The 26,735-nt window shown below is 34.1% G+C and overlaps 1 protein-coding gene across 7 annotated transcripts in view; it reads left to right on the plus strand.

Moving 5' to 3' along the window:
* HSD17B4 (hydroxysteroid 17-beta dehydrogenase 4) overlaps positions 1-26,735 on the plus strand; it is an 89,046-nt gene that overhangs the window by 53,790 nt on the left and 8,521 nt on the right. For 2 of the 7 annotated variants that reach the window (XR_012414032.1, XR_012414033.1), the window contains 9 exons: positions 2,318-2,389; positions 4,301-4,404; positions 4,584-4,648; positions 10,082-10,147; positions 18,225-18,294; positions 18,917-19,023; positions 20,103-20,189; positions 22,891-22,977; positions 24,247-24,385. Coding sequence is in view for 5 of the 7 variants with exons in the window: in XM_065546671.1 (XP_065402743.1) it covers positions 2,318-2,389; positions 4,301-4,404; positions 10,082-10,147; positions 18,225-18,294; positions 18,917-19,023; positions 20,103-20,189; positions 22,891-22,977; positions 24,247-24,385 (732 nt within the window). In the remaining 2 variants the exon portion in view is untranslated. Of the gene's footprint in view, positions 1-2,317; positions 2,390-4,300; positions 4,405-4,583; positions 4,649-4,776; positions 5,615-6,042; positions 7,534-10,081; positions 10,148-18,224; positions 18,295-18,916; positions 19,024-20,102; positions 20,190-22,890; positions 22,978-24,246; positions 24,386-26,735 lie in introns of those variants that run through there. The other 5 variants (XM_065546671.1, XM_005557585.3, XM_073994091.1 and 2 more) reach the window with 3 other exon arrangements.

A 26,735-nucleotide genomic window follows, 5' to 3' on the forward strand; every position in this document is an offset into this window, starting at 1 on the left:
CTCATTGTGGTTTTGATTTGCATTTCTCTGATGATTAGTGTTGTGAAGCATTTTTTTTTGTTTGTTGACCACTTGTGTGTCTTCTTTTGAGAAGTGTCTGTTCATGTCCTTTGCCCATTTCTTAATGAGATTATTTGTTTTTTGCTTGTTGAACTACGTTCCTCATAGATTCTAGATATTAGACCTCTGTTGGATACATAGTTTGAGAATATTTTCTCTCATTCTTTAGGTTGTCTGTTTACTCTGTTCATGGTTTAATTAGGTCCTACTTGTTAATGTTTGTTTTGGTTGTAATTGCTTTTGAGGACTTAGCCATAAATTATTTCCTAAGGCTGATGTCCAGAATGGTATTTCCTAGGTTTTATTCTAGAATTTTAATACTTTGAGGTCTTACATCTAAATATTTAATCCATCTTGAGTTAATATTTGTATATGATGAAAGGTGGGAGTCTAATTTCATTTTTCTGCATATGGCTAGCCAGTTATCCCAGCACCGTTTATTGAATAGGGAGTCCTTTCCCCATTCCCTGTATTTGTCAACTTTGTCAAAGATCAGATGATTGTAGGTGTGTGTATTTACTTCTGGGTTCTCTGTTCTTTTCCACTGGACTTTTCTTGTACCAGTGCCATGCTGTTTTGGTTTACTGTAGTTTTATAGTATAGTTTCAAGTCAGGTAATGTGATACCTCCAGCTTTGTTTTTTTTACTTAGGATTGCTTTGACTATTCTAGCTCTTTCTGGTACCATATGAATTTTAGAATAATATTTTCTAATTCTGTAAAAAATGACATTGGTAGTTTCATAGGAACAGCATCGAATCCGCAGATTGCTTTGAATAGTACCACCATTTTAACAATATTGATTCTTCCAACCCATGAGTATGGAATGTTTTTCCATTTGTTTGTGTTATCTGTGATTTCTTTCAGCAGTGTTTTATAGTTCTCCTATAGAGATCTTTCACCGCCTTGGTTAGATGTATTCCTAGATATTTTATTTTTTTTTGTGGCTATTGTAAATGAGATTGCATTCTTGATTTGGCTCTCAGCTTGAATATTATTGGTGTACGGAAATGCTACTCTTTTTTTTGTTCATTGATTTTGTATCCTGAAACTTTTACTTGACTCATTATGAGTTCTAGGAGCCTTTTGGTAGATGGAGTCTTTAGTGTTTTCTAGGTATAGAATCATATCATTGGTGAAGAGAGATAATTTGACTTCTTTTCCTATTTGGATGTCTTAAAAAAAATTTTTTTTTCTTGCCTCATTGCTCTGGGTAGGACTTACAGTACTGTGTTGAATAGAAATTTAAGAAGAAATGGGGTAAATGGTATTGGTTGTATGCTCAACAAATGTTTGTTGAATAACAGGGTCAAAAGAGACCAAGAGGGATCCTTGACATTGCCAATGGTTATTTAAAAAAATATAATGTATGAAATATTGATGTTTGAAATTTAGTGATTCAGGTATTCTGACTGCTTTTAATGTTGAATTATTTTTTCTAGTGAGTTCAGGAACATTATTATTATTTTTATTATACTTTAAGTTCTGGGGTGCATGTGCGCAACGTGCAGTTTTGTTAACCAGGTATACACGTGCCATAGTGGGGTTTGCTGCACCCATCAACGCGTCACCTGTATTAGGTATTTCTCCTAATGTTATCCCTCCCTTTCCTCCCACCCCTTGACAGACCCCAGTGTGTGATGCTCCCCTCCCTGTGTCATGTGATCTCATTGTTCAACTCCCACTTACGAGTGAGAACATGTGGTGTTTGGTTTTCTGATCTTGTGATAGTTAGCTGAGAATGATGGTTTCCAGCTTCATCCATGTCCCTGCAAAGGACATGAACTCATTCTTTTTTATGGCTGCATAGTATTCCATGGTGTATATGTGCCACATTTTCTTTATCCAGTCTATTATTGATGGACATTTGGATTGATTCCAAGTCTTTGCTATTGTGAATAGTGCTGCGATAAATATACGTGTGCAAATGTCTTTATAGCAGCATGATTTATAATCCTTTGGGTATATACCCAGTAATGGGTTTGCTGGGTCAAATGGTATTTCTAGTTCTAGATCCTTGAGGAATCGCCACACTGTCTTCCACAGTGGCTGAACTAATTTACACTCCTACTAACAGTGTAAAAGTGTTCCTATTTCTCTACATCCTCTCCAGCATCTGTTGTTCAGGAACATTATTTCAAACCATAGTTTTTTAGTTTTGCTGAGCTTACAGTGGAAATGCTATTAAATTCTTTCACAGCTTATTATAGTAATCTTTGGTTTTTAAGACACTGTATTTCTTTTACTTTTCTTTCTAGGAAAATTAAAATGTGAAGCAGTTGTTGCTGATGTCCTAGATAAAGGATCCGGTGTAGTGATTATTATGGATGGTAATTTATTTACAATTCTTATAATATTATTAGATTGATAGGCTTTGTGTATGACATAATACTTCACCATAGAAGTTGATTAATAAGTTAGTATTTGTTTTCCAATTTGTAAGAAAACAAGATAAGCATTTTTAAACTCTTTAAGAAAAATGAAGAAGGAGGGGAATTTCTGGGCTCAGGCTGGGAAGGGTGAGGCATTTCATTGGATTTAAAACAACATAACCAAAGCACAAGGGTGAGAAATGTGGCTTGTGTTGATAATGTAGAGGAGAGTTAAGCTTGCTGGAGTATGTTTTTGGCAGGAAGGAATATTAGATAGTCCTCACTTGACAGTTAGGCTGTATTTTAGGTATTCTTTAATGTGTTAGTTATTTGGACCTTGGAACATATTTGACCACTGAATTATTCTTATAAATGGTAGTTAGGCTCCTAGACTTACGCTTTTATAAGTTTCTAGACTTGAACTTATGATGTGGTTTAAACACCACAGCCACATTTTATTTGCAGTGGGGAAAAAAGATTATAGTAGTTTAATAAATGTTGAAATACTAGTAATTAAACATAAGGTAAAGATACGATGCTTAAAATTTGTAAATTTTAAAAATTAAATTTAGATTTATAAATTTAAAATTTACAAGTTTTAAAGTTTAAGAACAAAAAAGTAGATATTTGTCAGTAATTTTGGCAACTAAGAACAGTATAAAGTTTGACATTATTTAATATTTGGAATATAAGTTTATCATTTTTGTTGTAAATACGTAGGAGGTTATACTGTATATGCTGTTTTGGAACTTACTTTATTTTTGCTTAATAATCAATTGAGAACATTTTTGATGCTCTTAAATATTATGTATGTTTTTTATCTTTTTTCTCCTCCTTTTTCTCTTCCTTTCTCTTCTCTTTTTAGGTTTTCATACTTGTCATTCCAGACGTTGGCCAACACTTGGCTACTATACTCCCAGTTCTCTTTTAGTCTTCTCACCATTGTACCAAATGTAATATACCAAAAAAAAAAAAAAGTCCTGCAGAAACCTTGCTTTAATTTTTACTGTTCTCTCTTGATCTGTTCCATTTATTGAAATACAACTTGGTAATGGTCCTTAGTATATTGGAATTTGTAGACAAAGTATAGGTGAAATTAGTTATTCAATTGCCTGTGTGATAAAAATAAAAATCTTATTTGAAATACATTGACATGCCTTTCCTTATTTTTGGTTACAATTAGATTTTTCTTTAGTATGCAATTTAAAATCATATTTCTACGTTTGCTGAGCTAGATATGAAACAGATAATAATCTGTCCCTAGTAAGTTAGTAAATAGAGGGACAGCTGTCTTATTCATTACTTGCTCACTTGCTCACTCATATCATTTATTCACTGATTTATTAATTAATAAACACTTATTAGGTGCCCTTTTTTCTGCACAGGAACTATTGTAGTTGATGGGAAAATAAAGAGTGAGCAGAACAGCCATGATCCTGCCCTCATGTGGCTTATACCTTCATTCCCACTTATTTCCTCTCCATGCTCTTCTTGACTGCTTTGGCAGAATGTTTGTAAGTTCGAGTGTGGTTAAGTACAGGTAGTGGGATTATTTGAAATGTTTAAGGTGGAAATAACTGGAATCTGAATAGCAGTTGGAGAGCCTTAAGAAAAGTGAAAGAACTGCTATTTCATAGTTAAGAAAGGATTTTTTGAAGCTCCTCTTCTCTCTGCCTTTCAGAGTCTGGTATGAATGGATTAAAATGAATGCTTTGTAATCCAAACTTGGACACCTGTACATGTTAGAACTCTTTCAGTAATTGGATTTTGTTTTTGAAACCTTAACAGGAATTGTTGAACCTATCTTGGTTAACTAGTTATGTCTTTTGGTAGTAACTTCTTTTATTTTTTCTTTTATTTACTTTTCAGTCTATTCTTATTCTGAGAAGGAACTTATATGCCACAATCAGTTTTCTCTCTTTCTTGTTGGCTCTGGAGGCTTTGGTGGAAAACGGACATCAGACAAAGTCAAGGTAAGCTATGGCTTTAGAAGCAAAATATATGTGTAGTTAAGGATTCTTATCTATACAATTGAGACTTCAACAGCATGAGTTTGAACTGCATGGGCCCCCTTATAGGCAAATTTTCTTATACATCTGCCACCCCTGGCACAGCAAGACCAACCCCTCTTCTTCCTCCTCCTCCTCCTCAGCCTACCCAATGTGAAGATGATGAGGATGAAGACCTTTATGATGATCTGCTTCCACTTACTGAATAGTAAATATTCTTTCATTTTTTTATGATTTTCATGACATTTTCTTTTTCCTAGCTTATTGTTGTTATTTTTTTCCGCAGAGACAAGTGAACATTTATTTCTATGCCTTTCTTTCTATGTGTATGTCAAGTCTTTTTCAAAACAAGGCCCCAGGAAACTCCAGATTCAATTATGTCCCTGGGCTTGGTCGACGGCTGCAGGAGTCCTAGGGAGCCTTGTACAAATGCTAGAGTTACTCATTTACCAACATTAAACCCTGGGATAGACGATGCAACAAAGCAGGACTCCTTCCTCCATGGATGTGCTGATTTCAGATGAGGCAGCAGCCATTTTCCTAGCTTATTTTATTGTAATAATACAGAATATAATAATATAACACAAAATATGTGTCAATTGATGGTTTGTGTTGTTGGAGTCAAAAGTTATATGTGAATTTTTGACTGCATAGTCAGTGCTCCCAAGCCCTACATTGTTTAAGGGTCAACTGTATATTGATCTTATATTACCATATATGTAATCTTACAGTGTAGAGACTTGGTAATCCGTACTTTGAATTAGAGTGCATTCCTTGAATTCGAAGTGCTGTTCGTGTTTATGTATTCTATATACAACATATTTTATACGTAGAAAAGCCTTGCTGAGTTAAGTATAATGTATCTGAAATAATTGTGGGAATATTTGTTATTTTCTTGTACAATCTTTGCAGATCCCAAAAGTTTTTAGAAAAATTGAACACAAGTGATCCTTATATGGATCAAAACCTTCATTTATTAACGGACCTAAGTATTTCTCTTATGCAAGATAATTCTGGTTATTCTTTTGTTCTCAGATTCTGAAAACTTTTTTCCTAACAATATTTAATAATTTGGATTTCACATTAATCTGGCTTTACCTTTAAATTATTTGTGGCAATAAGATTATACTGTAGTGAATATTCTTCTGTAGTAAATAAAGTATTATTGAAAGCAGTATTGGGAAAAGACTTCTGGAATGGTGGCATAAGAAGCTCCTTGAACTTTCTTGTCAGTGAAACAACCATGACTTGTAAAAAGTTATTTTAAAACACAGCTATTTAATGTCTCTGGAAATTGTCCTAAGGGTATAGAGCAAGCAAAGAAACATTTATTCAAGAAAATATATTATATTTTGGTAAGAACAGTGAGACTGTGTGGCATTTGAGCCACAACCCCTCCCTTTGTTCTTCCTCTCCTGGCTGAGCATGACAGAAACTGTACCCCAGGCGTTTGCAGCCAAGAATGTAGGAGCCCTCTGCCGTGCTGTCTTCCCAGGAGGGGCAGGCTATTAACTTTTCTTATCCTTCTCACTAGCTCTGAATTGCAGATGCTCTATTCCAGGTAAAAGTGACTGACTTGTGAGACTCTATTTCTCCATCCAGCCACTACCTACAGAGTGGAAACTTTACACTACCTGTGGCAGGCTAAGAATACTGGGGCCCTGATTGCACTTGCCCCTAGCTTTCCCGTAGCATGGAGGCTCCATGGTTGGAGAGCCGGCTGAGAAGAACAGAAGCTACTACACCTGCCCTGCTTCATTCTTGTAAAGCAAGTGTATCACTTGGAGAGAAGTATGTCAGCATTCCTGCAGAAGTTCTGCCTAGAGGGAGAGGAAGCCTGTAGTAACACAAAGCTCTGACCCTCTTCTCAAGGAAACAGACTCTTTTTGTAACTGAGTATTTGGAATTTCAAGCTCAAGGATGCCCTCAAAAACAAGGTGTGACTGTAGTGATAAGCAATTAAGAGAAGGCTGGTAGTTCCATAACAGCAGAAGCTAAAGTGTAGCCTAGCTAGACGTTTACTAGAAAGAACCAGGGAAAGAGATAGCTAAGAAAAGCCCTCCTGGGATTGTAACAAACCTCAAAGACTGGCCTCAACGACTATCCTTGCAAAGAGGCTTGAATTTAATTGGATCAGATTGTTGAACAATTTATACCCCAGGACCCTGTTGAAAAAAATAGAACAGTCATCTGGCAATTAATGGAACCTAACAACTGGGTATGATACCAAAAGAGGCAGACAGTTTAACAGAGAGACCAAGGAGAGACAGTCAAAGAGAGTCCTGCTAAAACCAGTGTCATCCTAGGGTGACTGCACAAACTCAAGGCGCACCCTCTGAGGAGCAATATCAGAGGCTGTACATTGTTGGGAGAATAGACTCACATATAAGAGTCTAGCTAAGTTACTAAATAAATAAACAATAGCAACAAGCCCTGGAACGGGTGGGGGATTAGTGTCTAGAGTTGTTATAATCTATTATCTGAAATTCCCAGTTAGCAACAAAAAATTATTAGACATGGAAGAAACAGGAGAGTGTGATGCATAGACGGAAAAAACAAACAGGCAACAGAAACTGCCTTTGAGAGGACTTAGTAGAGAGACTTCAAACCATCTGCTATAATTATGTTCAAAGAATTAAAGGAAACCATGCTTACATGTTACTAAATATATATAAATTATTACAAAGACCCAAATAGAAGTTTTGGAGCTGAAAGTATAATAACTGAAATGACAACTTTACTGTTGAAGGGCCAAATGTAGATTTGAGCTGACAGAAGAAAGAATCAAAAAAGCTTAAAGATTGATAGTGATTATACAAACTAAAGAACAGAGAGAACCACAGTGAAAAGAAGGAAGAAGAATGAAGAGCCTTAGAGAAAGGTGGAGTATCATTAGGCACACTAACATTCATATAATGGGTGTATCAGATAGAGAGAAAGGAACAGAAAAAAATTTTGAGGAAATGATGGCTTTTTATGAAAAACATTATACATCCAAGAAGCTCAGTCAACTCCAAATAGATTATATATCTAAAGAGATCCATATTCTCTTCATTGTAGTAAAAGTGTTGAAAGCCAGAAACAAAAAGAAAATGTTGAAAATAATGAGAGAAAAAATGACTCATTACTTACAAAGGAACCCCAATAAGATTAAGAGCTGACCTCTGACTTCTCATCAGAAACAATGGAAGTCAAAAGATAGTGGGCTAATGTATTCAGAGTGCTGAAAGGAAAAAAAAAAAAACCCAATAATTTTATAAGCAGCAAAATGATCTTTCTAAAATGAATGCAAAATAAAGACATTTCTGGACAACAAAAACTGAGATGATTTGTTGTTAGCAGTCTTGCCTTACAAGAAATACTAAAGAAAGTTCTTCAGATTGATAGCAAGTGACCACATACTATATTTATATGAAATACCCAGGATAGGCAAATCTGTAGAGTCACAAAGTAGATTAGAGGTTGCCAGGGGCTGGAGGAGAAAGGAGACAATGGAGAGTGACTGCTGATGGGTATAGGTTTTCTTTTGGGGACATGAGAATTTGCCTAAGTTGATTCTGGTGATGGTTGGACAGCTCTGCGAATATACTAAAAATCACTGGATTTTACATTTTAAATGGGCAAATTATATGTGTATTGAGTCAGTAAAGCTGTTTGAAAAATTAATATTGATCAATACTATATGAAAACAATGTCCTGGGCCCACATTAAAAAAAAAAAATTGTACTCTCTTATTGCTTGGATGTGAAAAAATTACCTGGACAGGTATTAACTGAGTATTATTTATGTGAGGTTGTATCTTTTCACCGGTAGCAAATTATGAGTTGTTAAGAACCCTAAGGCAAGTTATGCACTACACAAACATATGCAGTGGCATTGTCTGAATGAAAAGCTTGGAAATGTTATATTCACTCCTAAAACTTGTAAGCTTTTAGTGAAGATGTTATTTTAGAAAGGGTAAAATAATACAAGTCTGAGGCTGTATTAGATGAAGTAAATATAACATGCTATTTGTTTTTCCTTTTTAACTATATGTTCTTGTTTTTTTTTTTTGTTTTTTTTTTGTTTTTTTTTTTTTTTTGAGATGGAGTCTTGCTGTATCGCCCAGCCTGGAGTGCAGTGGTGCGATCTCAGCTCACTGCAACCTCTGCCTCCCGGGCTCAAGTGATCCTCCTGCCTCAGTCTCCCAAGTAGCTGGGATTACAGGCACCCACCACCATGCCTGGCTAATTTTTGTGTTTTTAGTAGAGATGGGGTTTCACCATGTTGGCCAGGCTGGTCTCGAACTCCTCACCTCAGGTGTCCTATCCACCTTGGGCTCCCTCTATGTTCTTTTTAATATTGGGCAATAATGAATTATTGTAGACCAGAAAATAATCTAAACTAGATACCATTCTCTGAGCACTTTTCACAAGTATCACTTGTTGCTTTGAGAAAAAAATCAGAGATGATGTCAAGTCATGGTGAAGCCCTGTGCCATAAACGAGTTTCTAGTCTGTTAACAGTAAAACTACCATGGCAGCACTGTCCATCTTCAATGCCCTTTGTATACATGGCATACGATGGATTTTGTGGAATAAAAGGTACTCAACATTTTTTAATTTTTAATTTTCATTTATTTATTTTTAATCAGGCAGCCCTCAGAATCAAGACAGGTTCAGAGAACTCTTGGTACTCAGAAATTTTAAAAGACTGCTCAGAACCTATAGATTGAAGTCAGGTCCTCCAAAACCTAGTAGAATGCATTGAAAATAAATATGTAGATAAAACCTGCGAAATACACTGGATACAACTGAAGCAAAGGAGTGTAATTCATGCAAGGATTTTTGAAAAACAGCAGGCTGCCTTTTGTTTGTTTTTAGAAGCAGCAACTTCCCCCATGATCTTTTTTTATGTTTTGGGTGTAGGGGGTTTGTGAGGATAAGTTTGGGAATATATCTAAGCGTGGCATTTTAGTAATGAAAAATCACTAATTTCTTAACTCTTTAAAAGGACAAAAACTTTATTGTGGAAAATTTACCTAATTGAGAATAAATGAATAACAAAATTTTGCCTCCAAATTATTGAAAAGTAGATATTAGCTACTTGAATTTTTTATGTTTACTTTGGTTTAAATCAACCATAAACTGGCACTCAGATACTTACGTTGTAGATGTTGCAAACTTTTCATCAAAAAGGAGTTTTAAGTGTTGGCATTAAGGGATCATAATAATTCAAATATTTTTGGTAACTGTTGTTAAGATGGCAAATTAAAATATGCAAGGATTTAAAAGACCAGTTTTAAAGACTGAATCAATTTAGATGTGAATTGTATGTCTAATTCTTGTAGTTGTTTTTTTCTTTTACATAGGGAAAAACTGTCCTTAACTTTTTCTCCATTGTGGCCTGGAGGACGAATCTGATTACATAATTCTTTACATTTAAAAAGGTCATTTCAGGCAAATCATAGTGTAGATGAAGCTAGGAGTTATGAAATTTTAAATATCATTATTTCCTGAACATGAATTTTTTTGTAAAGTCCTTTTATCCAATTTGCAGAATTTATTGTATTGAAACATGGTTGTGTATCAAATGTTAGTTTGGTTAAAGAGAATAATGATAATTTGCATTTAAGATTTAACATGTAATGTCTTAATTTTAGGTAGCTGTAGCCATACCTAATAGACCTCCTGATGCTGTACTTACAGATACCACTTCTCTTAATCAGGTAAGATTGTATTTTTGAAAAATGATAAATCCATCTGGTTGATGACACTTGTTAATTTGTAACTCTGATACTGTATAACATTATGCATCTAAAAAGTAGGGCCTGTTCAACATAATAAACATAAAGACATGTTTCCTGTGATTGCAAGTTATTTTTTTGTAAATTTTTAGTTATTAATGTTTTCCCACTAGATACCAAAATAAAATATAAAATGGTTTTTTATTAGTCCATTTAAAAAGCATTGCATGTTGTTGGTAATGGAGTGCTTTCTTTGGAGAGGCTGCCCACTTTAAGAGTGAAGAATTTCATGAAAGCCTCAGAGTAAGTGCAGGATAAAAAATAGTTAAAAGGCAAGTATTAGTCATCCTTTCCTCTTTGGGAAAGAAAGCAATGCCACACTGCTTGGAAACAGATTATTTTATACCAAGTTTAAAGGACAGGCAAGTAAAGCATCTTAGAAGCAGTAGGTGATTTAATCTTTTTCGTTTGACATAAAAAATTTGTTTTCTGGTGAAGGAGATAAAATATCCTGTCAGTTCACAAATTCTGTGAGCATAGAAAAATTTGTTTAAGAAGCAAAAAGCAACCATAAAAGTGAGAAAAGTAAGTTTATTTTTGAGAGACTTCAAGATTCTTCTCTAAGATGGCCAGCAGAGTAACCATGCAGATATAGCATAAAATCCTTAAACCTCTGGAGTGATGCAGTGTGTGAGCATGTAATAACAACAAATTGTTCATAAAGTTCACTTAAAATTTTTTTCGGTTGTATTTTAGAGGAGAACAACACACAGTGGGGCCTACCGGAGGGTAGAGGATAGGAGGAGGGAGAGGATCAGGAAACATAACTAATGGGTAGTAGGTTTAATACCTGGGTAATTAAATAATATGCACAACAAACCCCCATGACACACAGTTACCTGTGTAAGAATCCTGCACATGTACTCCTGAACTTGAAAGTTAAAAAAATATTTTTGGTATGTTTGCTATGAAAACTTCGCAGGACTTATGTTTCCTAGCAAATAGAAATGTAATCTCATGAGCCAGAGAGAATTAAAGTTGGTGCATATGTAATTTTTTTCTGTATCATATAATCAGGTGATGGAGGGAACATTGCTTTATTCTTGCCTTTAAATATTTTTTCCATCCATTATGCTTTCTTATCAATTTCTTAAGAATGCACTCATATTTATGTTTACATAAGGCTCAATTAAGAAACTAATTCTGTTAGAGTACTAAAAAACAGAAAAGGCTCATGGTTTTATGGTTTAGAAAACCCAAGAAATACCTCTTTATTATACTGAAGTAAAAAATGTATCTGCTGTAAATAAAAGCTGAATAGTTTCCAAGGTTTGAATTTCTACACACAGTAAGTAGAGGGGTTTTATTTCTTTTTTTTTTCAGATGACTAAAACTTTTTGTTAGTTTTAAGGTAGGTTTTAATATTTTGCTGCATGACAAAATACAGTTTTTAAATCAACAATATTTTTTGTGTGAATAATGGGCACTCATCATTTGGCAGAAGTTCTTGGCCATTTTGTATTGAATGATAATTAGAAAATACGATGAAAGCTATATACCAGTTCCCTAAAAAACATTTTGCATAAAACTTTGTTGTAAATTTCAGGGAAATTTGTGGGACATCTGAAATTGGATCCATGCTATAAGAAATACAAGTCACTTAGAAGAAATGTCATCTATTGTCAAGGAATGGAAGGAACACTTGGATACTCAAGATGTAGATGTCTGAAATAACTAGGGTACCTATTCCAAGCAATGAATGTTTAAATACAAGGCTTTGATTTGTAGTATAAGTGTAACAGACATTCAGAGAAGGGATACTCATTAGGGAATGACATATAGAAGGGTTCAATAGTAAAAATGGGACTTCGCTGAGATGGTATATGGGTTGTTCTCTCTCTGGATATGTAGGGCTTGCAGTGTGTTGAGAAGTAATGATGGAGTGTAAGGAGAAGAGCATGACGTGTGTATAAGGGTAAGAATTAGAGCATTCACATTGGAGACTAGTGTAGGATGATTGTGCATGGGCAGATCTTTAAGAGAAATGGAAATGAGGAAAAATTATGCCATTATACATAAACTTTATGTTAGGTATTTATATTAACTTAGTAACTTTTCAATCATTAAGAAAACTGGCAACTATATATTTTTAATTCTACCGGTATCACTTCTGGAATGTCTGTTTATAATGTCTTCAGGAGAGTTTCTTCATCTTCAAACTAGTATGGCAGGCCTGCACAGTGGCTCACACCTTAAATCCCAGCACTTCGGGAGGCTGATGTGGGAGAATTGCTTGGGCTCAGGAGTTTGAGACCAGCCTGGGTAACACAGCAAAACCTTGTCTCCACTAAAAGTAATAGTAATAAAAAATTAGCCGAGCATGGTGGCGTACGCCTATTGTCCCAGCTACTCAGGAGGCTGAGGTGGAGGATCACTTGAGCCTGGAAAATCGAGGCTGCAGTGAGTTATGATTGCACCATTGCACTCCAGCCTGTGTAACAGAGCAAGACCCTGTCTCAAAACAAAACATAACAAAACAAATGAGTATGACAATACAAGTGTACTTTGTAGTTTTTCATAATTATTAATAGACAGTTCCACTGCAATAATCTAGAAAGACCAAACAATAAGTAAATATCAGATGTCAGGCTTTGTATTTGAGGAAAATGAGAACAAATATCCATAGTTTCCCCAGATACATATCTTATACTAAACATATCCTATTAAGTAAAGTTAATATTTGGCATATTAGTGCTAGTGTCCAGTAAAATATAATTCTTTATTACAATTACTGTTATCTTGAACTGAAAACAGACCTAGGCTCAAAAACAGGTCTTCCAGTGGGAGATCTTTGCAGATTTAGAACACCCCTTTTTGGGGCCACAAAGCTGTTAGAAAGATCGTGGATGCTGGTTGGACCATCCGAGTCACTTGCACATAACTGCCAGAAAGTACTTACTATATGATGGGATCATCTAAAGTGAACTGCTGATCAACTCTGTATTTTAGATGCAGAGACTGATTGCATTCCAGATGCTGCAAATACCAAGTCATATCTCCTAGAGTGTTCTTTCTCTCTTATTTTTATTTGGACCTTTAGGACCATAAAGAACTCATGTAAAGTCATTAAGAATCAAAGCAACATAAGCATTCATCTCATCTAGAAGAGTCCCAGCATTTAATTTAGTTTAACTAGAATATTATCATAATTTTTTATAATTCTGCTTCTACTAAACGATCACAGTATGATACACCAATTGTCAACTTTTAAAAGAAAAAACTTCTTGGACATCCTCTGGTCTCAGAATCTGAGAGAGCTATTGCTGACAGCCATGTTCTAGGTCCCACTCGCGGCTCCAGAAGACTCCTTTGAACTTTTTGTCTAGGCTGCCACAGTACCCATCGTCTTTAGTTTCCAGTATGTGTCACCTTCACTTCACTGATTGTTGTGGGTGAAAGTTTGAGATAAATCATTGGGAATCAAAAACAAATCATTGAGAAACCAAAAAAATTACCATACATTTATAACTACTACCTGTTTTTTTTTTTTTTTTTTGACAATGATATATTATTTTCTAAGACTCTGGGCTGACTGGGTGATCTTTCTGCTACAAATGTTGTAGCTGCTTTTAGATGGCAGCTGGGCAGGGCTTCTGCTGCAAATGGTGTATCTGCTTTTAGATGGCAGCTGGGCAGGGCTGGAAGGTTCCAAGATGGCTTCTTTTGCATATCCGGGGGTTTAGTGCTAGCTATTGGGTGGGGTGATTCGAATCCTCCCCACATGGCCTCTTTCTTCATGTGGTGTATCATCTTCCAGGACCTTTTTTTATGGCCCCAGTGAGACCCCCATTTAGATTTCTGGAGTTATTTTTCTGTGTAACTTACTCCTCTTCAGTACACACAAATTCAGCTGCATCATCCTTTCAGAATTCTAATCTATATTTGTAACTCAATGAGACCACTTTGCTATGTTCGAGATTTCTGAATTGCATTCTGGGAACTGCTGTCAGAAGGAAGCGGTACAGTTGCAGAGCTCATCTTGTTTGTTTCTTTTCTGTAAAGAATTGTAGTCCTGCATTGCCTGCTGTCCAATGTCTAGGAACAGTGGTTAACCCCCACCTTTTTCTTTATAATTTTTCTAGTTGTTTATGGTGGAAGAATAAGTCCATTCCAGGTCCTATATTATGGCCAGAAGCAAAAGTCGTATAAGCCTTTTTTAAAGCCCTTAGTGTCTCATTTTCCCATTTAATCCATGACTGTCTAGTTTTTTAGTTTTTATTGCTGTCCCTTGGCTTCATTTGTTTCTTGTATAACAGTCAAAAGAGCTTATTTTACTTCCTTTTTCCCCTCTTATTGTTCCCATTTTGGGGGATGCATTGTTTTTATTGTTTAGAGCATTTAACATTTATATATTATTTCCACTTTTCTGCATCTTTCAGTTTTATGTTTGCAATTGAATATGTCAACCCTTTTGCCAAAGCTTCTTAGTCAGCTCTTAGTTGGATGAAGCTCCTTCTGTGGAAGGTACCCCAAGAAGGGCTTGTGTATAGTGTTGCCTTGGTTTCTGTTTATTTAAAACTATTTACCCTAGATACTTGAAGGGACAGCTTTGTTGGATATAAAATCTTATTTCTTAAAAATGGTGCAGCATTGTTGTCTTACTTTGTGTGTTGCCTTTGAAAAGTCAGATGCCAATCTAATTATCTTCCCCTGTAAGTTACTTGATCTTGACCCTGAGGCCCTCAAGATTATTTTTGTCTTTTAAGTCTAATGGTTTTGCTGGGATATGTCTCAGTCTTGCATGTTGCAGGTCAGCCTTCTTTATATACTGATGGGCCTTTTTAATATGTATATTCAGGTCTTTTAGTTTTATAGTATTAAAATTTTAAATATTAGTTCTCTTTCATTATTTTGTTTTTCTTTCTTTGGATACTCCATTTATATGTACATTGGATCTTTTTATGTCTTTCAACTACTTTTCTTCTGTTCTTTTTTAGTTCCTTCTTGATCTCATTTTCATTCTCATGGTTCATTTCCGCCCTTTCTGCCATCCCCTTATTTGATTTTTATTTGAATGTGTTCTCCTTTGGGTACCTTATAATTTAGTCTTCATTTCTTATATGATTTTGATTTTTTTCTTTCAATTTCTTTCTTGAATGTAATCATTACTTATTTACTTCTTCATGTATGTCATCTATTTATTTTCTTAGGTTTTGGATTTTGGATTCAGAGTGTTTGTTTCACGTCCCCAAATGCGTGAGTGTTATGTTATAGTTTTCTTCTGTTTGGTAGTTTATTTCGGGGGGGGGGATGGTGGAATTCATTTGCTAAAAGGTTTTGTTTTGCATTTTCAGTTTTAGTTTTATGGTAGCATTGTATAGATGAAGAATATTTACCTCTGTGCATTTTGTGGTTTGGGATTTCCAAGATTCTTAGTTCAAAATTGCCCTTTCTCTCTGTGTAGCAAAATGCAATTTCTTTAGTGGGTGGCTTTAAAGAAGGGGCACTGTGGGGAGGTGTTTTATTTAAAAAAATAAAAATAAATTATCTTGCAGGATCATTAATTTCCTCTCTTGCTTCTTTTTTTCTTCACCATCCAGTTTCCAAAGGGGATATCTTGGTTTTATATTCTTCTCCCAGAAAGTGATACCTTTCTGGGACTGCCACTGGAAGGCTGGTGTACTATTAATTCTTTTCACTGTAGTCAGTGCTCTAATCTTCCAGGATTCATTTCAGTATTTTTGCTCTTAAGATGGATTTATCTGGGAGTGATTTTCCTTTTCCCTCTTCCATGCACTGCTTTTGCACCCCCCGCCAGCCCTGCCACTTTGCAGTAGCTTTCAGAGGGTGCTCACAAGTTAGCAGTGATAGAAAAGTGGTGTTTATATTAAGACTCACTGGAATTTGAAGTTTGCAGTGTTCTCTGTCTTATAGTTACACTGTAGGCTTGAGATTTGTGTAGTTTTATTTGTTCTCGTTATTTGTATATTTTTTTGGAGGATATGAGGACTTAGAAAGCACTAGTTTCCTGAGCCTATTTATTTAGCATTTAGTTTAACTTAATGGTACAATTTTAAAAAAATCAAATTAAGAAATAGTTTACTTGTATACAGATTATCCTCCTACCTACTTTTAATATGCAATATAATATATAGCTATTTGTCTTTTTCTTACCTTTTGGTGGTTGTTATTTATAATGACATTTCTAGGCAGAAATGAAACAAACAAGAAACTTTTAGCTTTCCTTCTGAAATATGCCTTTTCTTCAAAATATGTAGAAGATAAGCTTTGGCAGTGGTTGTTATTAATTGAACGGTGCTTATTTTGTGCTATGATTGAATGGGTCAAACATCCAGTCAGTTGGCTTTTGTCGTTTCTCATAATGAGCCTTTTTTGTCTTTGTTTAACTAACTCTGTTATCTATAGAAAGCAATGCCATCATTGAAATAATGTGAGATATTTCATATTAATATGATTTCTTTAGAACATTGTTTTCATTTATAGGAATGATATATGTGGGATAAAAATACTAGTACTAATCTTAGAAACTTCGTTGTTTATATTGTTGCTATAATCTTTAAAAAATAACTAACATTTATTGAGGTATTATGTATCAAATATAATACCTTGTAAGCTTTATCCCACCTTTTTCCAACTACTCTGTGAGAGTAAGTTCTGTTAGCCTCTAAATGTTTCTGAATGAGAAATTAAGGCTTAGAGTGGTGAAGAAACTTGCCCATTAATGGTAGAGCTGGCTTTGAATCGAGATCTGCCTGGTACCAAATCCCATCATCTAGCATGTGTTTGACAATTTCCTGTCACAATTTCAGGCCCTGAAATGTGTCTTTCTTTCATTTGTATACAACATCATGATATATATTTGCTAACATTTTATTATATAAAGTGCTTTTTAAAAATTATTGTTTACTTCCTTAGCATCTCTTATAGGATCTTGCAAGTCACCAGTATTCAATAATGGCTTATTTTATTTCATTATATTAAGACGACTTGTAAAAGAAGGAATATTGAGTCATTGAGAAAGTGAATAATCTATAGAACCATTATATGGAGTGATGGGGAAGGAAAAGAGCTTATTGGATTTATGCAAAGCATTAAAAAGAAAATCATGTTTTCTTATGAATTACAGAGTATTTTCTATAAATAAAACTTGTTAAAAATAATAATTTAAAAGTAATAAAAGATCAGTAATTTAAAAAATATATGGCTAGTCTTTACACAACATTTCAGTAGTCTTTGGAAAACAACACAGCAATTAATGAGAAAGGGAAGAAGTCTTGAGGCTGACCTAGAAGGGTCAAGTTTACAGATAAATTAAATACACTTACTATTAGCTGTTTGGTGAATTTCTTCCTTTCAGTGCTGGTAAGTGCTTTATAACTTGGGAAGAATGTACCATTTAAATGCCAGGAAGTATGGTGACTTTTTCCCTATTGTTATCCAGGCCACACTGCTAATCCTACCTTATCTAAGTAAACCAGTGATGTGGATATCCGGACTGAGCAGAACTTTTATCATAATAGCAAGCTATCAGTTCAGTCAGTTTTCTTGCAGGGTGAGCTAATGTTCAGGATTTAGTGTACCAGCAGCATGAAAGTTAGTGAGAAGTCTTTGATGTTTCTATGTCTGATATGGTCTTAGAAGCTTCAATTTAAAACACCCTAGTAAGAAAGTTGGCATAAATTTTGCTTGCTTAGAACAGACTATAAACATTTACCTTATCTGTGTATAAATGGGAGTAGACTGATTGACTTCTTTTTGTGAATGTCTCCTTAGGCAGTAGTAACAGTGTTTTACCCATATATAATTCTTGGCTTCCCTTTCTACATTTTTTTCCCTCCCACTGATTTTAGTGGCAAATGTTACAAAAACATTTCATTATATGTAATCTTTATTGTTACAAATAATTATTTTTAAAATCAGAGCCTCAGGTACATTATGATACAGTGTTTATACCAATAACCAGCCATGTTTCCTATTTTTCATCTAATATATTTTAACAAAACACTGAGTTCTAGTTATGTTTATGCTTTCTCCACAGGCTGCTTTGTACCGCCTCAGTGGAGACTGGAATCCCTTACACATTGATCCTAACTTTGCCAGTCTAGCAGGTGAGCTGCTGATAATATTTATCAATGAAAAATATTAGCTATTCGATATTTAATTAACTAAATAATGTAAAGACACTACTACTTATGACTGGTAGTTTGAGTAACATTTTAAAAATGTTATTTATTACATTTATGCAAAGGATATGGAAAGGTAGGAAATGTGTTCAGAAAATAGTGCACTTGAAATTCAGATTATGGTGGATGGAAGTTCCTGCTAGTGCGAGGTCTAGGATAGGACCATGAGGGTGGGTGTCATGAAGTCGTTGGAGAGAAAGCAAAGAACTGAAAGGTAGGGAAGGATCATCTACCTATGTGGATATTGAGAGTACCCTGGATGATTTCATGGTTACAACTAAAACTAAACAAAACAATTGTGTTTGCAGATCTCTCACATTCTTTTCCTGTTTTTTTGTTTTTGTTTTTGGTTTTGTTTTTTCTTTCTTTATTTTATAATTTCCTCCCAGGAAATACTCTTTTAAAAATATCTACTGTGTTTCTTAAAATAGATGGTATAATTCATGCTACTGCAGTCTAAAGATATTTTTAAAGTCCTGAATTAACTATACTTGATTTTTAAACTTTAAAGGAACGTATATCTAACTCAGTGTTCTCTCTTTCCTAGGTTTTGACAAGCCCATATTACATGGATTATGTACATTTGGATTTTCTGCCAGGCGTATTTTACAGCAGTTTGCAGATAATGATGTGTCAAGATTCAAGGCAATTAAGGTAAATGTATATTATTATATAATTTGAATATTACTTCCTTTTTCTATCTTTAGAGAAGAAAAGGGGTTTTACTGATTTAACTTAAAATAGATACTGTACTACGGCAATGTACATTTTTCTTATTTCATTGACGTGGCAATCAGCACACTTTCTTTTTGTAGCTATAAATAGCTCTGTTGCACATGCACCAGGAAGGATGCACAGTTGCAATTTTAACATCAACTGGGTTGCTTTATAAATTAATTAGGTGCATATATATATATATATGTATCAGTACATATGCCTTGAAAACTCAAGGTTTGCTTTTTTTTTAAACTGTTTTATCATTTTCCTTAATTTAATTAAAAATGTTAAGTGGCTGATTAAGTCCAATAAACATACATCTACAGCAATATAATGACTGTTTGTTGTTTTAACTCTGTACTTTTTAGTTGATTTCAAATTTTTATCCATTATAAGTAACAAAATATCCATGCCCACATTATTTTTGTGTAAGTTTAAGCCAAAAGATGTATACTTAAAAAAGTTTAAGGCATTGTCAAATAGCTCTGAAAGCTTTTAATTTATTCTCCATGCAGCAGTGCATTGCCTTTGTTAGCACTGATTACTCTCATGCTTTTCGTTTTATTACAACTATTTTTTATTATCCAGTAATATATACACAGAGAAAATAATACAATTATGAAATAAAAAGTGGAATTATTTTGCCCTATATACTCACCCCAGGCCTCATTCCTCAGACTTAATTTGTACCACTTTTAACTATTTCAGTTGTTCTGAGGTACCTATATAACTTTACCTAATATGATTATGGTTTTATTTCTTGATTTGTCAAGATAAAAAACACTATTTTTTGATTCCATACTTTGAAAGATAAAGAATCGGCTTACTTATGCTAGTTACATCTTTATTTTACTATTTTTTTCATATTGTATTTAGGTCTTTTATGAATTTAAATATCTTTAAACCTCGAGTTGTTTTTTCTTTTGTGCTCTCTAATTTGCTTTCCAATTTTTTTCTCCTACAAGTAAAAGAGTTTCCTTTTAAAACATTTTTAACTCCACAACTCTTTTTTAAAGGCTCGTTTTGCAAAACCAGTATATCCAGGACAAACTCTACAAACTGAGATGTGGAAGGAAGGAAACAGAATTCATTTTCAAACCAAGGTATGAATTTTGCTTTGCCACCCTTCTCACATGCTTTGTCTTTGTGTTCCATCTTATCATTTTTTTTTTTTAGTTAGTACTATGGATAGAAAATTTCTTTTTGTAACTTTTAATTAAAAATAAGATACATCTTGTCTGGGATTTTCAAAGTTTTATCAAGCAACACTTTTTTAAAAAAGAAAAAAGAAGTGTTTTGCACCTTGTGTTTTATTTTCTCTTTTATTTTCAACTAAATTGGTACCTATCTGTGTAGCAGTGGCCCAGATATTCTGAAAACCCAACCAACCATGTCTTTTTGGCTCAACTAGTCAATCAAGTCATTGTCAAAATATCATCTTAAAAAATTTAAAGGCATGACTCAGACAGATAGACAGTGAAAACACGACAGAAATCTTTGACTCATTAATGAAGGATCTTGCAATATGATAAAATATGTTCAAAAGACAGTTAGAACAACATGTTTATATGGTCCAATAGGAAAGTCATTCTAAAATAATTTTGCAGAGTTAGAGACAAAATTAGTTAATATCCTGCAGAACAATAAAATCTTACCCTTTATGATTTTTCTGTGGACAGAAATCGTATGCATCTTGATTACACAAAAATCCACAAATTAACAAGTACATCACAGAGTCTGGGCCTAGCAAATAGTAAATGACAAGCCAAATAAAGGTGTACCTCCCTATAGAGTGAGGTTATTTTGGGGTGAGGCTGTTAGCAATGCTCCAGTAAAATACTAAAAGGACATGCAATCATTGTTTTATTTGCAAGTTATTGAAAGACAGTTTTTGTTAACACAGTTGACCAGGGTAATACTTTTTGTCTTGATCATTTCATGCTATATAGAGCATATTAAACAACTCCAATGATAATGGTATTAGCTTTCATTTATTGAGAACCTATAAACTGGCAATAGTATTTTCTTTAATATGCATAATAAATCTGCATGTAAATATAAGAAAATCTAGGTTCCTAAGAAAATCTAATTTAGGTGTCCTAAATAACTTGCTCATGGTCACACAGCAAGTGGTTGAGCTGGGATAGAAACCAGATCAGCATGGCTTCAAAGCTTTGATTCCAGGCCCCAAATGTCTTTTTTGTATCATGTTTTCTTTCACAAATAGATAACTCTGCAAAATTCTTCTTACATGGTTGCCTTACTCCTAATTCCTTTCTGTTGGTTGCAGTATCATTTTCCTGCTTAATCTGTACATATTGTTTATTTTACTTTTCAAATTCTTCCTGTCCTTTAGGCTTAAGTTCAAGCTCCACTTTGCTCTTAGAGACAGTCTCTTACTATTCCCTACTTTCCTACCCATACATACACTCAAATTAGTGTTCTCTGTAAGCCTTTGCAGCTAATATCTGTGCCACATATTTTGGAGCCCTCACATTTTCTAATTTGTTTTGTATGAGTAAGTTTTGCTTTTTGATTGAGATTATGAACTCTAAAAGTGTTAAGGACCATGCCTATATTACAGATTTTATTTTCCTGCAATTCTGGTGATGAATAATATGTAAATAATTTTATGGATACAAACATGAAGGGCTGAGAAATTATTAAATGTCTAAATATAAAGTATTCTTGCCATTTTGTTAAATCCTAAGCATGCTGTTTTATCTTTTCAGCATATTTGCTATATTTTTCTTCAGTGATTATAGATATTCTTTTTCTATTAGTTTTAGGACTCCTTCTCTCCCTTCCTCCTTTTCTCACTTTCTCCCTCCCTTCTTCCATTCCTCCTTTCCTTTCTATTCTTAAGATATAAGAAACATTTTAAACCAGTGTTTTAAAATGATTTGTTTGACTTGTTGACAATAAAGTAATTTACTAAAGTGCATTTTGTGAATTAATTATCTCTTTCCATGCTTTTCAATGTATGTAATTTGAAGTAAAGAGAACAAATTACTTGAAAGATCTTTTTTCCTCCAAAATATGATGAGATGTAGTCAAGAGAATGATCTTCTTGATTGTTAAAAATCAAAGTTTTAATAAATGCTACCTTAAACTTTAGAAACTTATCCTATACATTTGTAGCAATACCACAATTTTTATGAAAGAATAGCCATTGGAATAATTTGAAATGAGGGACTAGGAATCAGAATTTGAATTCCTTTAATGACCATTTTGATAAAAGCCTATTTAGGCATTTAACTTATGCTGTGTACACTTCCTCTTGAAATAAGACCTGGAATTACTACTTAAAAAACACTATTATGGTTTATTCCTAGCCAATTTTATTCTATATTAGCAGAACAAATGTACTCTGAGTACCACTGCCTCATGTGACTATTGTGTTATGCCTTTTACTATTTATAAGGATTCAGCATGGACTGAATTCTATTTATAAGAGTTCATCCCCTGATCCCCACTTCCCCCTAAAAAAATGCCTGAAATACCAAGGCCCAGTCTCTGTCAGTGTATTTACATTGGAATTTTGGGGGATGGGACCTCACAAGGTTTTTTTTTTTTCTAAGGGCTCCAGTTGATTATAAAGCCAGGGTTAGTAACAGTTGTATGAAATCAGAAAGCCTTTGTGTTTATTCATCTTGACATTTACTTTATCAGCCTTTTATTTTATCTGGATTATTCTTTTTCATATGAGGAAAAAATATAAATTTTAGAATTTGTACTGTTTCACAGTGAAATTACACTTCCATTGTAATCAGAATAAATCTTTTTTTTTCTTCTCCTCCTGAGGTCCAAGAAACTGGAGACATTGTCATTTCAAATGCGTATGTGGACCTTGCACCAACATCTGATACTTCAGCTAAGACACCCTCTGAGGTAGGTTATAAAGATTAGTATCCAAGCCACTTCCTCATTTAGGAATTTCAGTTAAGGTGACTTTAAGAGTGGTTAGGCTACTTTAGAAAATTAACAACCATGAAACTATTCTTAATTCTTGAAGTGAAAGACATTAATTTCAAAACCACTTGGAATAGAAGGAATACTCTGGCAATTTATAAACTTTAAAAAACTTGTTTTGCAGAATACTGGGATATCTTTCAAGAGAATGTAATTTTCTAGTTTTAGAGTAAATAAAACAACTACAGTTGTTTAATCAGAATCTTAAGCAAACAGCATTTTGGAGAAAAATAGATTAAAAAGTTGAATATCCTGTACCTTTTTCTTGATTTAAAGATTTATATAAAGCTTTGTATGCAAATATATAAACCAATAGTGTGTGTAATTTATTAAAACATTGTATTCTTTATTAGCATGCTGAGACTTTTGATAAAAATGCTTATTTCTGAAATATTAGCTTTGTAATGTTGAGGTTTTGATCCCCATGATCTTTAATTGTCTGTTATAAACCACATAACTGACTGAAAATTAAAATTCCTTAAGAATAGGCTAAGAAAAACAAAAAACATTTAGACCGGGCTCAGTGCCTCATGTCTGTAATCCCAGCCCTTTGGGAGGCTGAAGTGGTTAGATCACCTGCGGTCAGGAGTTAAAGACCAGCCTGGCCAACATGGTGAAACTCTGTCTCTACTGAAAATACAAAAATTAGCCAGGCTTGGTGGCTGGCTCCTGTAATTCCAGTTACTCAAGAAGCTGAGGCAGGAGAATCACTTGAACTTTGGAGGTAGAGGTTGCAGTGAGCTGAGATTACGCTACTGCACTCTAGCCTGGGCAATGAGTCTGTCCCCCAAAAAAAAAAAAAAAAAGAAAAAAGAAAACAAACCAAAAAACCCCCCAAAACTTAAGAAGTTTAAAGCCGTAAAGAAATTCAGACTTCATGTAATTTAGTCCCATTTTATAAATAAAAAAATGAGACCACAGAAGTTGATTAATTTGATCAGGATCTTTCTGAAGTTAGCTAAACATAGGTTGTCCAGTTCCTATTTTTCTTTTAAAATATTATTTCTGAATTCTAATGAAAGTAAAATCCAATATAAAGAAAGTATGAAAGACATTGTATGAAGAAAACTGGCTTATGTACAGAGTTTTAAAAAGTCATTTTTTTTGCACATATATTTTATAATCACTTTTCTCCTTGAGTTATTTTTACAGAACTTTTAAAGTTAATTTTTTTGTTGTTGTTGTTAGGGTGGGAAGCTTCAGAGTACGCTTGTATTTGAGGAAATAGGACGCCGCCTAAAGGATGTTGGGCCTGAGGTGGTGAAGAAAGTAAATGCTGTATTTGAGTGGCATATAACCAAAGGCGGAAATATTGGGGCTAAGTGGAGTAAGTTATAGCCCTGATTTTATAATATTCTTAATTCTTAGTAAATAAAAAGTATCTTTTTAACAAAGACCTTTGAAGGTAGGTAAATCTTACCTTTTTAGGTAAGTTTTTTTTCTTTTCCCGTGGGAATGAATAGGTTTGGGAATGTCCAAAGGGGTGTGTGTGTGTGTGTGTGTGTGTGTGTGTGTGTGTGTGAGATGTAGAGAATCAATTGAAATGAAAATATCTGTTTTAAGATTTCATTATAACCCTTGAAAGTAGTTTAAACAGTCATCTTGGCTATATGCATCTTTATCAAATTCATCAAGTCAAAATGAAGTATTTTTAAGTCATGATGTTTGACAGTTATAAAGTTATTTTCTTCATACCAAAACAATAATTTGGATTATCTTAATTATCAATATAAAATCGCTATTTTCTAGATATATACAGATTGTAGTCAAAGGTGTTTGTTTATCTAGTCTAGGGAAATTATCTATTAGAGTGCCATGCACCCAATATAAAACATCTTGCTGCAGAGAGAAAGCAATCATATTTCTTTTCACTGTTGTGGAGGTCCAAGGGGACCCTGGTACCATTTTGTGAAGAAAGAGAAATTAGAGGATAAAAAGAATAAAGAAAAAATATTCTATCAGATCTTTTGCATCTGCCGTGTAACTCACATCCTTAATCATGGCACAAACTTTTATTTATAGAATATTCTGACCTCACCTTTATTTTTCTAGAGATTCTTCAATTAGGTTGAAAAGATGAAAAAGGATAGGAGGTAGAAGACTAAGTTCCTAAATTCCCTTTCAACAGAGTCTGTTGCTTGTCACAGTTATCTTACTGTATTATGGTCATTTATAATTGTATGTTTTCTCTCATTTGACTTTGGACTTAATCCTGAGAAATGGCTGCAGTTTGTTTATGTCTAGCTTCTAGTATGGTCAATAACACATAATAACTAGCCTGACTCTGTATTTGTTGAATGAGTGTTAAAAGCCATGTAGAAAGCATAGTTTTAGAAAATAGTATGGCTGCCTTTTAAAAAAAGGTTCTGAAACTGATGCTTTACCTTTTATTAAAATAATGCATTTATTGCATGGATAGTGATGTTTATTTTTTATATAGTATGAGTGAAATATGTAAGTATAATATGATTCCAGTGAGATATTTCATAAGTAACTAATGTATTTTATAGTATTTATTGCTATTAATTTCTAAACCCAGCCAGGAGTTGTTGTAGTAAACCCTTTGAATCCTATTTTATTGTTCTAAGCAAGAGTAAAAATTCAGAGAAAATGAAAGATGACATAAAGGCATAAGGAAGATAAAGAATCAGAGGATTTATGTGGCCTACAGAATAGTCTGCTCCTGAAAATTAAAACATAGGTACTCTTATCTGAAACTCCAGAAACCAGAAAGCTCTAAAAATGAACAATTTTTTTCTCATGATTCACTGGTGGTGAAGCCTGACTTGAACTTACATGATGCTATTGATTGTCTTTAACTCACCTAGTGTGAGTTAGACAAGTATAGAAGTAATATACTTGTTTATAGATTGTTGCACTGTTGGGGGCCATTTGTAATATGGAATACATGTTTTATGTATTATATTTCCTTCCTAAAATCTGATTCCAAATTCCAAAACACATCAGCCTGAAGCAGTTCGTTCAGATAAGGAATTGTGGACCTGTACATGTGTATAAATAATTCTTGTAGAACACAAGTGTTAAGAGACATGGAAAAGGGTGGTCTCTGCTTTCAGAGAATGGGAGGATTGGTTCATTCAACGAACATTTGAGTATTTATATGCCAAGTTCTCTGCTAGGTGGAGACCACAAATATGAATAGACAGGATGCCTTTTGTTTTTTTTAAATCCATAGGAATAATTATTTAGAGGCAGTGTGTCAGGAAAGCTGAAATACTGGAGTTGAGGAAACAAAGGTTGTTGCACTGCAGAGTGAAAGGAAGGAAGACCTCAATTAAGGAAATGGTAATAATGAAGAGGAGAGGGCCTATATAGAACTATTGCTAAGATTGAATTAGCTAACTTAGCTACTGATTATGTCTGAAAAACAAGAGGAATGAGAAAGAGTCAAAACTAATGCTGTGGTTTTGAGCCTGTGTGCTTGAGGATATTGGCTGCATTACTAGAAGTATGAAACAGGTAGAGGAGGAAGGTTTGGGAGAGAAGAAGATAAATTGTGGTACCCACACTGTACCTGGACTAGATTGTACAGACTGTGGGTCTGGAATTTAGGAGTAACTTCATAGCTGGAGGCAGAGAGTTGGAAAGCATATTTGAGGAATTAGTAGTTGGAACGAAGAACGTTAACTTCATGCACCACCTTGCTTCATGACGTG

This window comes from Macaca fascicularis, chromosome 6 (assembly GCF_037993035.2).
Source record: "Macaca fascicularis isolate 582-1 chromosome 6, T2T-MFA8v1.1".
NCBI classification, from domain to species: Eukaryota; Metazoa; Chordata; class Mammalia; order Primates; family Cercopithecidae; genus Macaca; species Macaca fascicularis.